Source organism: Pezoporus occidentalis, unplaced genomic scaffold (assembly GCF_034315485.1).
Source record: "Pezoporus occidentalis ecotype Australia unplaced genomic scaffold, CSIRO_AGI_Poc_V1 ctg196, whole genome shotgun sequence".
Taxonomy (NCBI): Eukaryota; Metazoa; Chordata; class Aves; order Psittaciformes; family Psittacidae; genus Pezoporus; species Pezoporus occidentalis.
In genome coordinates this window covers 105,345-122,419 of record NW_026913811.1, presented here as the reverse complement: position 1 = coordinate 122,419, position 17,075 = coordinate 105,345, and the positions used below count along the sequence as shown (strand labels likewise).

The 17,075-nt window shown below is 40.2% G+C and overlaps 1 protein-coding gene across 2 annotated transcripts; it reads right to left on the bottom strand.

Moving 5' to 3' along the window:
* Positions 1-223: 223 nt before the first annotated feature.
* Positions 224-15,995, bottom strand: FKTN (fukutin). 2 transcript variants are annotated; one of them, XM_062617419.1, is made up of 9 exons: positions 15,759-15,995; positions 14,436-14,495; positions 11,413-11,616; positions 9,984-10,261; positions 8,440-8,572; positions 7,111-7,240; positions 5,884-6,017; positions 4,873-5,000; positions 224-2,585 (listed from the first exon to the last, which is right to left on the bottom strand). In XM_062617419.1, exons 1-9 carry the CDS (start codon positions 15,861-15,863, stop codon positions 2,372-2,374), a joined length of 1,386 nt encoding a protein of 461 aa, XP_062473403.1. In that variant the 5' UTR covers positions 15,864-15,995; the 3' UTR covers positions 224-2,371. The 2 variants fall into 2 exon arrangements, with proteins under 2 accessions (XP_062473403.1, XP_062473404.1); XM_062617420.1 differs by lacking the exon at positions 15,759-15,995 and adding an exon at positions 15,614-15,736.
* Positions 15,996-17,075: the final 1,080 nt, after the last annotated feature.

Genomic DNA, 17,075 nt, shown 5'->3' with positions numbered 1-17,075 from the left:
TGCAGTTGAGAGATCCTTTTTTCTACATATGGGCACCTGCTTTATTCCAAGTATCTTTGTGGTGTTTAAGTATCTTTATTTAAAAATAAAAGCTCAAGATAAGACAGTCAATAAGCAGCGTAAGAAGCAGTTCAAAATTCTTCTCGGTGCGTTATGACACGGTACTGTGATGAAGTGTGTTAAATGCTGCCCAAGATGACAAAACAGAGGATGAAACAACATCCTGATTTGCAAATTAGACTCTCCTTTTAATCAGTGTCTTGTGAAGAGGAAGTATTTTAACCTGAAGAATAACTTACAGGTATGTAGGTTAACTTACATAACTTAGCTGCTTAAGACATCCCCCCTTTCAGCGATATGCATTTTTTTCCATTAGTCTTTCCATCTAAAAAGTAAAAAAATTAACAGGCTTATAATTTTCTGATAGTATCTTCTTTTTCCACTCTTAAACATATATTACATTTGAAAAATTCATAAGCTTATTGTACATTATTAAACAAAAGTTGGTGAAAACAGAGTTCTGAACACAAAAAGAAATGTATGGACGTTGTTTTTTCATTTTAAGGGAAAAACTACAACAACTTCTGAGAAATTATCCCTTCTGATATAAAGTGTGCTTTACTGAGTAAATGGCATTAGCAGGATTTTACATCTCTCCCTTCTCAATTAGACAAAAGCTAACAAAGTTACCATACCAACTGAAGAGCCAACATGACAAGTTGTTGCCAGAAGCTGAATAATTTACTCCAGTGCTTCAGTGGCACTGAGCCTCCTGACTGCTGGAACTGAGAGCGCTGGCAGGAGAAAGCATGCTGCACACTCCAGGATGAAAACAGCAGGGAAGCCCAGACTGCAGCTGGAACAATACAACAGTGAAACAGCTGCACAGCAGTAGCTATTTCATCTCTCCACAACTGTACACATTTGAATACACAGCAGAGAACTGCAGATCAACAGAACACAAAACACAGACTCAACCTATCTCTTCCCAATGAAAGGTGGAAAAGTTGCAACCCACAGACAATACCTTTCTGATTTAACAAGGACAGAATGGATACAAGTTTGGTGCAAGTAAGTGTAAGCTCCATTCAGTACCTTGATTCACAAGTACTCCTGGGTTTGTACTGTATATTACAGTCATAATTCACTAGCAGCTCTAGTGCCCTTGTTTTCCCCACACAGCAGGACCAAAACAAACTTGGGACACACATGCTCATATGAAAGCTATAATCTCACTCAAAAATGCTTAAGTAGCAAGCTTATTTCATTCACCAAAAGCACAAGCAGAAGAGTTATCAGGCACTTTCTTCCCATCCAAAGCCTAATGTTTCAAGTAGAGTGTTAGTGAAATTGTGCTACTGCAAATTTGATGGAACAGTTGGCATCTTTACACACTTCTGCTTAAAGAGCTGCAGTTCTCCAACATCTCTGTTCTGTGGGCCCATGTTAAACAGAAAACAATGAATACCCCATTTCCATCTGCTTGTACGAAATCAGAGATAGTTGCAATTCTCTAAAACCCAGTCAAAACCACTACAGGGAGAACACACTAATTGGGACACTAAACCCAGAATATAATTTTTTTCATGAGAAGACATACCTGCAGCCTACACCTTCATGCCCTTAAAAAGAAAAAAAAAAAAGGTAAATAACATTCCCTGTCATAACTGCATGCAATAGTTCACACACAAAAAAAAAACCCAACAAAACAAAACAAACAAAAAAACAGCTATTATTTGGAATATGCCCAATGTGGATAATTTCTCCTTCCATTCATACACCATTACCCAATACCTCCTACATTAAAGCAGGTGAACCACATGGGTTCTGTGTAATAGAAACATTCAACTGACAAGAGCAAACTGCTGTGTATCATAGGAATGTATCAGTCTTAAATCAAGCACATCTGAGGTACTCATAACTCTGGTGTTTTGAAGTTGAATATTCAGTGGATCTCCTCTGAAAGAAAGGAACTTCTGTTATTCTTCCATCCTATCCCTCTATTAAGCTTGAGAAGTGAAGAGTCCCATGGTTTTGATGATCAAGGAAAGTCTAAGCCACCTTGCCACTGTTTACAATTAAATAGTGAATTAAATGTCAATTAAATAGTCAGTTAAACAGCCCATAAATTTACTGCAACATTGCTCTCTATTCCCTTTGGGCAGTTTTTCTTTCTGATCCTCTTTCTTTCAGTTGCCTTCAATCTTTTTGTGGAAAATGCATGCTGAAGGTGAAAAAGATGCCTGTTTAAAAAAAAAAAAAAGGTAAATGTCTCCTTAGGAAACAGATGAGAAGTTACAAAAGGAACAGAACTTGATGCCTTTGGGAAATGGGAAATTACAAACTGATGGTTCCAAGGATAGTCAGGTGGTCAGTAGATCTGAATGACGTCATCCCATTCATCAACAGGCCAGATACCGTTGTACTGTACGTTGGATGGTGAGCTCTTCCAGTCCCATGTCTTCACAGGAACCTTCCAGTCTGGGCCATAGTTGGCTTCAATATACTGAAGGGTTTCACAGGGCACATGTACCCTGAGTTCTACAAATTCAGTCCAACACAGAGTAAACTTTGGAAAGAGATACCTGCGTCATAACAAAAGAACATGGTCACTTGCAGAAGACTGAAATACACCTCTAAGTAAGTTCACAGAGAAAGCAAGCAACTGCAGCAAGTGGGTATTCATATTTTTTCTTATTTCACACCTTCCTATCTACAAAATGCTACTTACATACTGGACAGTTTTGTGGCAACATTGCAACCTAGAGATAATTGAGTCAGACAATGGGACTCATTTCTGGAAAAAAACTCATAGACACCTGTGCCAAAAAGCACAGACGCAAGTGGGGACATCGCATTCCCTATCATGCATCAGCCTCTGGGAAAATTGAATGGTACACCATCACTTTTCCTGATTTTTAGTATATACATACAGCTATCATTCCCTTAGTCTATGGACCACCGCTATAAAAGTCTGTTGAGTTCATTTAGTCCACAACCTTGGGTTCCATTTTTCATAACAGTCTTTTTGGACAGGAAAGATGGCATCACTATGATTCTATGATTAAGAAGTGTGAGATCTGACATGTCATAAATGATATGGAATAAGGGATGAATATTGTCCTGGTTTCAGTTGGGGTAGTGTCAGTTTTCTTCTCAGTAGCTGGTATAGTGCTGGTATTTTGGATTTAGTGTGAGAACAATGCCAATAACCCACTGATACTTTATACACTGCTCAGTAGCACTTACTCTATATAAAGGACTTTTCAGTCTCTCATGCTCTGCCAGTGAGGAGGGGCACAGGAAGCCATGAGGAAGCAGAGACAGGACACCTGACCCAAACTAGCCAAAGGGGTATTCCATACCACAGCACATCATGCCCAGTATATAAACTGGGGGGAGTCACCCAGAAGGCCAGATCACTGCTTGGGTTAAGCTGGGTATCGGTCAGTGAGTGGTGAGCAATGGTATTCTGCATCACTTGTGTTTCCTGGGTTTTATTCCTCTCTCTTTTTGCTATTATTATTGTTGTCACTGTTATTATTATTACCATTATTAGTAGTAGTATTATTATCATCATCATCTTTTACTTTATTTCAATTATTAAATGTTCTTATCTCAACCCAAGGGCTATAACCTGTTTCTGATTCTCCTCCCCATCCACTGGGAAGGAAGGGAGAGAGTGAGCAAGCAGCTGCTTGATACTTGATTGCTGGCTGCAGTTAAACCACCACAGGATGTTATTATCAACAGTAACTGGTTAACGTTTGCCACAGGGTCCTTAGCAAGGAGCATTTCTAATTCTTTTGCAGTTTATTTCCATACCATTCTGGCACCTCTAGGAAATCACTAGTCCCTATCTCTACTTTTTTTCACTTAGAAACTAGATTTAACAGTTACCTCATTTAGAACTGTGTCAAGATGATGATACATGTTAGAGGAGAAATGATAAAAGCAGCATTAAATACTTTATTATGAATCAGGCCTTTTTTAAAATCTAGTTTTTACCTTTCTTCAATCTTGCCAAACAAAGCATGCAATTCCCCTTCAGCACCCATGTTTAAACATGGTGTGTCAGACTTGGAGCAGCTGCAAAGCATTAAAATACAGCTGCTACCCTGTACTTTCTGAAACCTCCTCAGCCCATTTAAATTGAAAAAAAAAACAAATTAATTATTCTACAAATCTGACCTGTTGTTTCCTGTAGAAGGGCCAACACAAGCCCTACCTATAGGCATGCTTACACCCATTGAATATCACAGGTAAATTTCACAGTCTGATCATAAAGACATCCTGTAGGATCATAGTGTCAGAGTCAATTCGTTAAACAAATTAAGCCTATGTACTATTCCTGCAGATGACTACTCCTACTACTGAATCTGTGAAGTCTTCCACAGGAAAAAACAATCTTAAAATTCCTTTTCACGGTTAAAATAAAACCACAAACACTTAGACTTTCTGAACAAGGCTAAAAGATTTATGCATTTGCATCAATTAGAACCCCCACATGTTCCTCTAAGCATAAAGTTAATTTTACTTCTAAGCACTGAGCAAACAGTATCAGCAAATAAAACAACCTTGCTTTTATGCCTTAAATGGATAGAGAGAAAAAAGTAATCAAGCACTTTCATATGTATATCCAGAGATTGCTGATAAGCCCTAGACTAAACCAAAAAGCAACAAAATGCCAGCTACCTAGGGAAAAATAAGCTAAACTCATCAAATAGCTTTTTAGCTGTTGTCAACAACTACCTTTCCCACAATAAGCACAGATTTTGCAAGGCAACAACAACACATAACACACAAAATGCCAACACTAAACACTAATCAATTCAATTTCCTTTCTATTAGAGGTATAAATCCAGTTCATACTTAAATTTCTTGCCCGATTTGGCCTGAGTTCCTCCATTCCATATGTGGTCATCCTCTTCATAGAAGAAAAAAATATCAAGTTTCACGTCAGCATCTCCCTGGAAAGACAGTTCTAAGCTGTCTTCTACCTGCAAGACAAAAATAGTGTATGTACTCATAAAAACACCAGGCTATTTATGTCAGCAGGTGTCATAAAACAGATTTATTTTGGTCAGGTATGAAGAATGACTCTTATCCTAAGTGAAGAAAATATGCTAACTCTGCAGTTTTTTTTATTTCTATTTTTAATGCCTTGAGAACACTGGAATCTTTCTGCCCTTCAGTGGGACTACCTTCTCTTGCCTCCTTTTAGCTCCAAAAGCTGCAGCAACATCTCCCTGCCCTCTGCCACAAGCAAAATAATCTCAGTGAATAAACACATAATTAGTAGGTGTCTTCATTTAACATGCTTCCTCTACAATAAAATGCTCACTAGCACCAGTAACACTGTATCACTTGAACTACGACTGAAAATTCATATTCCTGCAATTTCACTCTGAAAAAGCTAAATAAAGATCCACATTAGCTAATAATGAACAAGCCCAGTGCCCATCTCAAGCCATCCTTTCCTTTCTGAACACTCTACTTACAGGGCTACAGATTATCTCAGAGCTATCACCAATGCTCCTGTATAATGAGGCCCATCCAATCTCAAAGACTAAATTCTACCCTGATTCTCAGATTTCCCTGAAACCACTGACAGATATTAGACCCCTTTGAAACCTAGTAAAAAAATTAATCTGAGGTGGAATTCAGAGGCCCCAAACAGGGCTGATGCTATTAAGAAGGGTATTTTCTCCATCTAAGAGAACACATAAAATCAGCAAGATTATATGTTTAGGTAAAACCCTTATGAGTAAATATGTCTGCCAAGGAAACTTCAGATACACACTTCTACCTAACTGTAGATCTGTAGTGGTACTCAAACTTACAAATGTACAGAAAGACATAAGAAGCAAACGGTTCAGGTACCTTGCCAAATTTGTGCTTCAGTGGTAAGCCTGCTTTCTGAAAGGCTGGAATGATATCTGTTTTGTAGTCTCTTATAAAGATTCCCAAATCCACATCTCTGCTGTGCGGAATGACATTGCACTGTCTAAACCAACCTAAGGAGGGAAAAAAAAAAGAAGAACAAAACCAAACTAGTTAATTCAGGAACATGAGAAATACACCAATAGAACAAAGGCAACATAAAAACGAACTGATGGAAAATCACCAGGCAGAGATATCTGAGCGAGTCCATAAACAATAATCCTTGCTTTCTCCAGCACGAAATGAACCACATCAAAGAAACAAGTATTCCTGCACTTATAGCCAGCTCTTTCCTCCAGAAAGTCACGAAGAGAGAGAAAACGCTTAACTCTTTCAAAGACACAATATTTTCAGTTTTCTAACCTAAATATCTTTAAGGAAAAAGCATTCTATATCTTGAACCTAGTCTAATAGGGCTAACAGCTGTGCTTTACTTTGAAACTATTATTTTAAGTAGTATTTGAGACGTTAATCATCTTTCAGTCACTACTGAAACCAGTAAGACAAGAAATGGGACATCCCTTCTGTCTGCTTGATTAAAGAAGCTTTTACTAACTATCCATTCAGAAAATCATATTCCCTAGGACTAAACAGATATGTCAAATGTGCACACAGGAGTTTTCACAACTTATTTCAGTAATAAGACTCTTCACCAGTGATAAGACACTACTTCCCTCTTCAGCACAATTTAAAACCTACACTAATAGGCTGACATTTTATTAAAAAGATGTGGTTTACAATGAATAAATATTTTATCAGTGAGTGATAATCACCAAATTGCATGGGAAGAAAAATCAGATGAGAGCCCACGTGGACAGCAGTGCATCCATCACTGCGTTTTTCAACTAGTATTTTAGTAAATTCCAAATCACACAATTTGGGGAACAGCTGATTATTTCCTAAGCAGTGATCGTAGTGAACACAACACAGAAAAATGTTAACCACACTAAATGCTTCACTGGAAATTTGCTCAGCATCTCCAAGGCTCAGGTTTCTAAAGAAAAAGCATTTTGAAGTAGGCCTTTTTGCTCCTGACAACACAGCTAATGCCAGGTATTACCTTCCAACATGGTATATTTAACCCAAGTTAAAATCACAAGCAATAGGGGATGAAAGGTTTAACATTTCAGATGAGTTTAAGAACACAACATAATACAGAGATTTTACCAAGGCATGTTCCACTGCTCAGCCAGAACTTTACCCCTAATTTATTCAGCGTCAGGGCAGCCAGATGGAGCAAAGATTTTGCTTTCTTTCTGAACTCCACTGCATCAAGCGAGGCATCATCAGGATACAACTGAAAGGCAAAGAAAGAGTAAGCAAGCTATTAAGACAGCAAACTTGTCCATTCATTTTTCAGTGTCCTAAGAAAAAAACCTTTAAAAAGTTACTTTACTAGTATCTGGGCAGTATCTGTTTTCACATATACAGCCCAGTTTTTGAACCTCCACTAGAATGACAAGTTAAAATTCAAGCCTGAGACATTAATCTTAAGTTTTTTGGACTAACATAATGTAAAGTCACAGTAAAATAGAATCATAATATACATATTAGACACTCATTCTCGGCATTTGACAACAAACACAGACGAACCCTAGTTCTGCACATGCTGAACTCAATACCCAGAGCGCAGGGGGAAGCTGGGACAGGATCAGCGACTCGCAGCACACTAGTTTATTTGGCGCCACCAAGTGTTACAACGGGACATTGACAATTTCTGTCACAGAATAAAACAATGCGAACAGGAAATCATGCCTATCTTCCAGCTGCAATAGTGGGCACGATCTTCTGGTAAAGCAAAACCCAAAACAACACGCCAGTCTAGGCAAACGTCACCAAACTGAACAGAAGAACAACCCACCACACAGCTTCAGGACTGGTTAAGAGCTCTTGGGCAACAAACAGCTGAAATTAATACTTTTCAAAACATGCCAGTTGCTTATTTCAATATTAAAGCTCCAGCAAAGGTCAATATAACTTCTAAGGCACATTTTCTCTGCCTGTGGTGAATACTGCCTGACGATTTTCGAGCCAAGGTAACAACCTGGACTAGTGGGAGGCATCCCTGCCCATGGCAGGGGGTTGGAAATAGATGATCTTATGGTCCTTTCCAGCTCTGTTCTATAAGTCTATTACTCAGACTTTTGAGAATTGCCATTAAGGAGAATTTCCAACTACAAAGATACATAAGATCTTAGTCTTATTTACACGAAATCTCTTTAACAGTAACAACGTGTGAGAACTGTGGATGTGTTGGTTACCTCTTCTTTTCGAAGTTTGGAAAATGGACAAAAATGTGCTAACAAGTTAAACAGTAATTTTCAGTTAAAGTTTTATTTTTATTAGCACTTAAACTGTGGATTGAGTCTCAGGGGCTGTATTTAGCTTTATGTATGCAAGCAGTCCCATCTAGGTAAAAAACAGTAAACTGTAGGTTTGTGTCAAGCAATGAAAACACACATTACATCTCAGAGACACTACCTGATTACCACTAACCTGAAAGAAAGCCCGAGCTTCTCTGTACCTACATTCAAGAAATCTAGAGTGTGACATCTCCTCTAGAAAACTGGATGGGTTTTTGGGAATTTGAACTTTTAAGTCATCAATGGAAACAAGCAGAAGTTCTGGCCTGCAGGGAGAAAAAGATGATCTATTACCCCTTTCAATTGCTCTACAAATCACAAGCCACTTTTTCCTCTAGCTTAGGTTAAAATCTTGATGCACACAACTGGCAGTGACACCTATGTCCAAATACACCCAAACCCAATTATAAAAGGAGACCAACAAGAGCTTCAACAAATTCCCAAGCAACTCAAAATTTTGTTTAAAAAGAAATTCCATGCCTAAAAGCCCCTAGTTACCTTGTCAGACCACTGACTCCTTTATTGACTCATAACTTGCACTGCATTTGTTCAGAGCTGTTACGCAGTGCTGTTTATTTAGTTGTCTAAATATGGGATGCATTTAAGAACCAAGTTACCCTGTACTTTGAGGTTATTTGCGTTTAAAATCTAAAAAATGATCAGCCTTCACAAGGAATGAAATGTGCTATTTAACAGCTTACACAGTTGACTTCAAATGTTCAGGCACATAACCAGCACAGACTGCATGTTTTAAAAGAAAGAAAGAAAGGTGTCAATTTTAAGGAGAAAGTTTAACAAATTTAAGTTTGATCTGTTTGACTGTTTTTCTCTAATTTATGGCACATACACACATCCTACAGGAACACTGCTCTCAAAGCCTAGTGGCATGTGCTTGGATTTGAAAACAGCAACAAGACCTGTATTTCCTAAAATACTCCCATTGAAAGCATTGTAAGAAAAGGCAGACATTTACAGTAACTTTACCAATGTAATGCAAAGCTTAAGCATAAGACTATGGACAAATAAAACCAGCAATTCGAACATTTATGCAAGAAAGAAGTCCCCTCAGCATGTTATGAGCATAGTCTAGATGCAACGGTTGGCACATGTCTTTCTGGTATTAGTCACCTTTCTTTATTGATGTTCTTTAACACTGATTATTTCTACTGTTATGGAATGGATGCCTGTTGTTTCCCCTTTTCATTTAATGTTCAGTACCTGTATTCAACTTTTGGATACATACTGTTATAGAATTAACACCAAATATCTATCGGCTAGTACCAAATCTCTACTTTACCCCTACGTTCATAGCACATGGCTATCAAGAGATTTCAAACTTTGAAATATATTAATGGTAAACCACTGACTCAAGCAGAAGATCCTGTGGTACATTCAACCTCAGTCATGACTTCTCACATCCTTGCTCTGACATGGCTAAATAGCAACTTCCTCTAAAATGCACTTCTTAATTTATGAATGGTGGGAAGCTCTTGCTGCCAGGTAAACAGAACTGGATTTACCTTCATGCCTTAGCTTACATGCACTTTGAGGGCTGAATCACACATAAGCTAAATTCTACAACTTGACTTCAGAAAAGAGAGTAATTTTATATACAGGAGAAAGAACTTATTTTGTAAGTGTCATTATGGCTTTTTCTCTCCTCTGTTTTGAACTCACTTTTCATATGCTCCAGGGTAGCGACCAAAGTGGAGTTTCCGGAAAGGCACAAACTTTCTGTCCATATGTTGCTTGAGTCTCAGAGGGCCATGCCAGAGATAATTACCACTCCTCTCATAGAAGACCACCAGATGAATGGCATGAGATGCCAGTTTAAATATGTAGTGTAAAGGAATTTCAGTCCCAGACAGGTCATCCATCCCATCCAAGCGGGGGTCCTTGTTTATAATTTTTAGCCATTGGAATCCCATTTTCTCAGCAGTTCTAAAAAGGCCCACCTATAATTAAGAGAGAGGGGCTAAAGATTAGAGAAACCAAAAATTAAAAGCTTATTGCTTATTAAGTGACATTATGTGCCATTTTCACTTTCTAATTAGACTTAAGCACAAACTACTCAAAAATATACTGCAAAAATCTTCTTTTATGATGTACATAAGTATTTGTCTAAATCTCACCAACCACTGCACTAGGTAACATGCTTTCATATTTCCATACAAAAAGGGAATTAAATTCTGGCTGATAAGAAAAGAACCAATCAACATCTGAACATCCTTTCAATTACCCCCCTTGAACTGTTTTATACAGGCACATCAGCTTCTCCTCTGGATGCTACAGATATTATCAATGAGCCACAAAGGAATGGGGAGATGGATTTAAATAAGTGTGCTACACACAACCTTATTTTCAGTTTAATTCCTTTACAGCTATGCAGTAAAAATAGTCACAGACCATTTTAAGGTCCCCTGCTTTTTCCTGTTTGTCACTGGTATATTTAGTCTGTATAGAGTAATAAATATTTCCAGCTGATGCTTAATTGATGAAATAATCTTGGATTTCATTTTGTCCTTTACTACCTGCTACACCTCTATTTTTAACGCATCCATTTAAAGATCTCAGAACACCAAAGAAAAGCAGAGATAACAATACACTGAGTAAATAAAATGGTGTTAAGTACAAGGATGTACTAACAGAAATATAAACTGTAAGATTATGGTTTAAATGTCTTCTAAAACTAAGTTAATCTTTCCAGCCTTGTCACATCAATACCTGCATTCCTCCTTGATAGATTCCTCAAACTCAAGATTTATTACAGCTGTATCTAGAATACAGACTTAAGGTTTTTCTTCTTCTTTCCTAACAGACCACATTTTTTTCTTCTTTCTGGTGTGGCTTCTTACTACAAGTGTTTATGAATATTCTAGACTGCTTCAAAAACCTTTTAGTAAATTACTCCTCATGTATTCAGGGTAGTGCCTGGATGCCTTTTACTATTAAAACCAAGCTTCCTCTAGCAGTACCTTTACAAGATTTCCACACAATGAATTAAGAGGGCTTAATATAAACAAGAAAGCACTGTGTAAAAAATAAAATCACTGAACGGTTAAATACATTCAAATACACAAATGCAAAATGAAAAAAAGGCACTTACTTCATGTTTCCATGTTTTGTCCAGCAGTGCAAATGTAGTAAAGTCTCTTGGAGCACAAAAGTACTTGCATTCTGGACTAGGGCCATCAGGAGAACTTCTGATCTGTTCAATATCTTTATCAACCAGTCCCAGAATCAAAGGATCGATCAAATACACTGGTATATTGTGACTGGATATTAAGCCTAGGAACTTCCTAACCACGTGCTGTTTGACAGAGGATAAGATTTTAGTTAGAAACACCATCTTCAAGCATACACAGGTTAATACATTAAAACCTTTTGACAGAAGGGAAAAACAACCCCAACCGGCTGACAGAAAGGAATTTTATTTCCCAATACATTTTCTGAGCATCCACTTTACTTCCATGAACAATTGTGGAAACGGAAATTTTCTCTCCCAGAAAAACAGGCTGCTCTCAGCCCTTCCAGGTCTCTCAGACTAAAGTAAAAACCTTTCAGCTTCAATTAGAACTTTCTACAATTTACAGCACTTGAACTGTGGAGTGCTAGACTTGAAAGCAGACTCTAGGCTAAACTCTAGATCCTTTGGAGATCTAGAGAGAGTTGGAAAGCACTTAAATAAACCAGAGACTACAGGATGAGATGCAATACACATGTGGGTGCTGAGGGATCTGGCTGATGCCACTCTGAGGCTGCTCTGCAACATCTTGAAGGGCCATGATCAGGAGCAGTTTCTCAAGTCTGAGAAAAGGCAAATCTCATGCCATCTTCAAAAAGGAGGATCTAGAGAACTCTGGTCACATTACTCTCAGTCCCCATGAAGCTTCTGGAACAAAAGGCCCTGGGAAGTCAAATCCAAGCACATAAAGGACAAGGATGTGATTGGGAAAGCCAGCCAAAGGCAAACTGCACCTAATCACATCGACTGCATTTGAAGAAGTCTGTGGGCAAGAGCAATGGACACTCTTCATACCTTGATTTCAGCAAGGTTCCTGACCCACCCCCCAGATCTTCTGCATGACACCTGCTGTATATCATTGGTGACCCAATGAGGAGGTAGGAACTGAGTGCTATCTGGTCTTTGGATACCTGTGTACCCAGAGCACTCAACCACTGCAACACTGCATAGGGGTTAAAAGCTGCAGCAAGAAGATTCTGTGCCTGATGAGGGGATTTATTAAATTGACTCAGTGAAGGATTTTAATGAAATACTTTTAAATGTTCCTGGCTGTTGTTGTTTAAGCCCAGGCCATAAATCAGAACCACACAAGTCTACTCCCTCCCCCCTTAGCAGCACCAGCTACTAAGGAGAAAAATGACTGTTACTGCTCAACCCAGGACACTGGCATACAGAAGCCATTTACAACAGTCACAGCCACCCTGCTATTAAAAATGTAATGTTTTTACCTGTAACAGATAAATTTACTTAAAGTACTGTTCTAAAAATACCCCAAAACATTTGCTTAGAACAGAACTGCCAGGCTTTACAACTGTTACATCTCCAGGTTTCTAGAAGAGGTGTGGTAAGCCCAAACTATCCACCCAGCAAGATAATTCTGGCTTTTTTTTTTAAGTGAAGCTCTAACTTTCCTCCTGCCCAGCTGCTGAATCTGTTCAGTCAGACTCCATAGGCCAACCTCCAATTCTGGCATAGTGCTTTGGCTTCAGAGGGATGTAAAAACGTAAAGACAGAATGTGGATCAACAAACAGAATTCAGGCAACAATGCTACATATGCTGCAGAGGTAGGATCACAACCACCCTTTTAGTGATTTCATCTACATGGAGCTGAAAGGTGAGTGCTGTGCTAGCACTATTTCTGTAACTAAAACTAGCAGATAAGACTGGTATGTACATCCCTCTACCCCCTCCTTCACTCCTTCAGGGACAAATGCTTTTAGTTGAAACAAGTAATTGGCAGAAAGAGATGATGATCATGTCAAACAGCTAAGAGAAATGCACTCAAACAGAGCATTTTGGACTCATCACGCAGGGACTCTCAAGAAAGTTTGGGGTGCAACATTCTGCTTTGTTACTGATGATCTCGTAAGCACAAGTTAAAGCTTAATGAGAACTCTGCCCACAGACTGGAAGCCCACTATGACTATGTCATCTAACATGGCAGGTAGTTCCAAGGGGTGACACTTCCAAGAATAGTGAGACATTCCAGGTGCAATCCAACAGTCCATAGGGTAGTTGATCAAGATTACTCCTAAGAACAGCTCTTAACCAGTGCACACTTCCTCTTGCTCAGCATAAGCAAGGTGTTTAAATGGCTATTTTGCTAACTGGTATCATTAGCATCCAAAGAAAATAGCAGCCAGCTTCCAGCGCATTGTGCATCTGTGCTGGTTTTTCTCTGGGAGATCTGTTAAACAAAAAAATTCTATAAAGTGTTTAGAAAACAAATGCTAACTATGAAATCATAATGAGCTTCTGATTCCCTGAGGCCAACATGATGCTTTGGTTGCACTCAATCCTTCAAACCTTAAACAAGACACAATAAAAAATACCCCATTTCAAGTATTTAATGGCACTACTATCACTGCTCCTGAACCCTGGAATACAGAAACTGGCGAATGCTGAAATGTAACATTTTCCTGCTTGTGAAGAACTTTATGACCCAGTATAAGCAAGTAACAGAAAACACTGAGCAGCAGGTTAAATAACTGCTTGGGTGAGTGAGCAAAGGGGTATTCTGTGACCTGCAGCTGATTTTTTTACTATGCTACTGACTATCAACAAGCTGCATCCCAAATAAACCAATCTTTTCAATATTCAGTCTGAAAGAACACAAAAGCCTGGATCAAAACTTCTATAGCAGAAAGAACAAGTTTTGCTGCTGCTTATAACTTTAACAACATTAGTAAGGACTGCACAGAAAAGGCTGCTAACCTGTAACTGCTTCTCAGTTCTATTTTAAACTGATGTTTTGAAGCACTTCATAACTTTTAGCACCTAATACTAGAAAACCCCCACTGAATTTGAAAGAGAACTGTGCAATGCCATGAGAGTTCTCAGAGACTGGCAGAATCACTGTATGAACCAGTAACATTGTACATACCCATCTAGTGCTGTCTTGGCCTGACAGGCTTCCTCTGACTTTGGAAAACACTGCTCCATTCTGTCAAAACCAAAGAAGGGAAGTGGGAGGGAGAAAGAAAAGGGAGAAAAATTAAGTTTTGATTGAATTCATGCTCAGGATTTCTTAACAGGACATTCAGAGGCATTTATTCAGTCAGCATTTTATAGTTACGGCTCTGGTTATTTATGCTTCCAGTCACTCAACTACATTACTGCACATGAAATCAGAAACAACTGCTCTGGCATAGTGTATTTAGAAGTACAACACAAGCCTTGAGGACTTCCAGACATACAAGGACTGCATGATCAGGCTTCAGGTTTCTAAGTCAACAGAAGTAAAACAGGAAGATGACAAATACAAACCCTGTTAGGCACATACCACTAGGGGAAAGACAACAGGATTATGCCTCAGTCTTTCCAGGTGTAATCCTAGAGAGTTAAATTTGAAAGAGAATATATTCATATGACAAAGCCAAGGTGGTTAGTGGCTTGGCTTTTAGCTTTGCAAAAGCATGAAGAATTTCTCATTCACAGCCTTGTTGTTCACAGTCAGAAACTATAAGAAAGTCAAAGGCTGTGGTACTACCCAGCAGTAAGGCCGCATTCGTTAAGAAAGTCCTCACCAAAAGAAAACAAACTCAGGAAATATGATACCTATGCAGTTCTTCCATAAAAATAAAATTAAGTTACTTTGTTCAATTTGCACTGCAACAATAAACTACAAAGCCATAAAAAACCCCACAGTATTTCATTAACACTGAACCTCTTTTTCTGTTACAGATGATCAGCCTCACCTAAACATCCCACTCATAGTTTAAAAGTACGATTTAATCTGTCCCCTAGAAAATTAGGAACCCTGAATCACAAAACAGTACGGGAACTGCAATTCTTTTAAAAACACCACTGCTGGAAAAACTTGTAGCCAATAAAGGCTTCCTTCCTTGTTTCTTCAAAGCCCCAAGATAGCACTTGGTTTGACTTTACTTTCCACAAAAGTCACTTAACAACAGGAGTAAGAAGGCTTGTGAAGGTTAAGCAGCGAACGACATCCCGTTTTAGAATGAATGGGATGCCTTCGGCTGACACAATGACTTGAATATCAGGGTGACAACTTCACCTGATTACCTTTGCCACCAGTACCTTGCTAGAGCTACCTACCTGCTCCACGTCAACAATGCAGGAATTGCTAGCCACACGAGGGCAGTTCGGAGGTGGCTCTGGCACTGCTAAGGGCCTCTGAAGAGAGCAGACATTATACCGGGTTATTCCACAAAAGCAAACCCGTGCAGCACAGCTCTCTTACCTTCTGCGACAGGTAGAACTTGTAATAGTACAACTGGAAGAGAAGGAAAACCAGGCTGGTCAAAGAGAGGAGCGCCAGAACCACGTTCTTGTTGATTTTCTGCATTAGTCTTCGGGGCGCTGCCGATCACCGCCTGGAAGCTGCGCCGCGTCGCTCATCTTCTCCGGCTTCCCAGCTCCTCCCTGCGCGCCGCCGGAGGGATGCAGGGACCGCAACAGGCCGCAAACCAGCAGACCCGAGCCGAGGCCCTGGGAAAAGCCTCCCCCACCGCACCGCCCCTCACGGTCCTCCCCGCTGCCCGCTCGCCGCACCGGGCCGCGGGCCCCTCACGCTCCTCGCTACCCTCGCTGCAGAGCACCGCCCGCGGCTGCCCGCGCATGCGCGGTGGGGCAGAGCACGCCCGCTGCTGGCCCGGGGGCTCGCCTGCAACGTACCGGGAAGCGGGCCCTCCCCGCTAGCCCGCGCCCGCGGAGGAAGGACGGAACGAGAACACGGGCGCGCCCGCTTCCAGGTGTCTCTTTAATTGAAAAAGCTCGCCTTCACACAAGTCACAGATCCCGAAACACCGCGCGGCCCTAAAGCCACGCCCGGGGGCCGCCTTCCTGCCCTTCCCGGCCGCGATGAAGCACTGATGGAGAAGATCTGAGGTAGAGCCAAGGGAGGACCGGGTAAACCCCGCGCTGGCCGCAGGGGTAGGCGCCGCAGGACGAGGCAATGGAGGATGCCGTTGCTCGGCGTGGTGAGGAGGGAAGACTACGTTCAGGCTTCCCCTTCCACAGGGCATCCGGAGTGTCCGATTTCCAGTGAGGCTGGGTGGGGCAATGATGAGCAGAAGTCGATGCCGTTGTCTATCAAACTAGGCATCATTCATAAACTGTGACCATTATCAGACTAAGATACTGGTGAGCCAGATGTTCTTCCCGAGGGAACTGGTTTCCCTAGTCCTTGAAAGAAACTCTAGTAACATGGGATGGTGCAAAGCAGGAGGAAACAGGATTTGTACATTAGCCTCTACTTTCGCTGCTGAAAAGGGTGGCTAAAGAAATAAGCCTGTTACACTCTGCCATTCAGATTTGGTATCTAGAGGAGCACCTACCACCTGGATGCTTTTAACTGCTTTCTGAAAGCAGCATCCCTTGCTGCAGTCCATACAGCTTTATGCAGAAACAGTCAAGAGTTACACTTTTCTGATGTATTAAAAACTCCAGAGAAATCTTCAGTTCCTCACAAGTCATCCTGAAGTTATTTTAAATTCATTTTGGTCATAAAGCGGGAAACTGCCTAGCCACCAGACAGCATTAACCCCACAGGAGAGGC

What these genes read in the sequence shown, in the direction of transcription:
- FKTN (XM_062617419.1), bottom strand. Translation starts at nt 15,863, where the DNA reads ATGCAGAAAATCAACAAGAACGTGGTTCTGGCGCTCCTCTCTTTGACC. An exon ending in TACCCTGGAGCATATGAAAA is followed by an intron (nt 8,573 to 9,983) that starts GTGAGTTCAAAA and finishes TTCTCCCTGCAG; the next exon opens with GCCAGAACTTCTGCTTGTTT. An exon ending in AAGCTCGGGCTTTCTTTCAG is followed by an intron (nt 7,241 to 8,439) that starts GTTAGTGGTAAT and finishes TTTGCCTTTCAG; the next exon opens with TTGTATCCTGATGATGCCTC.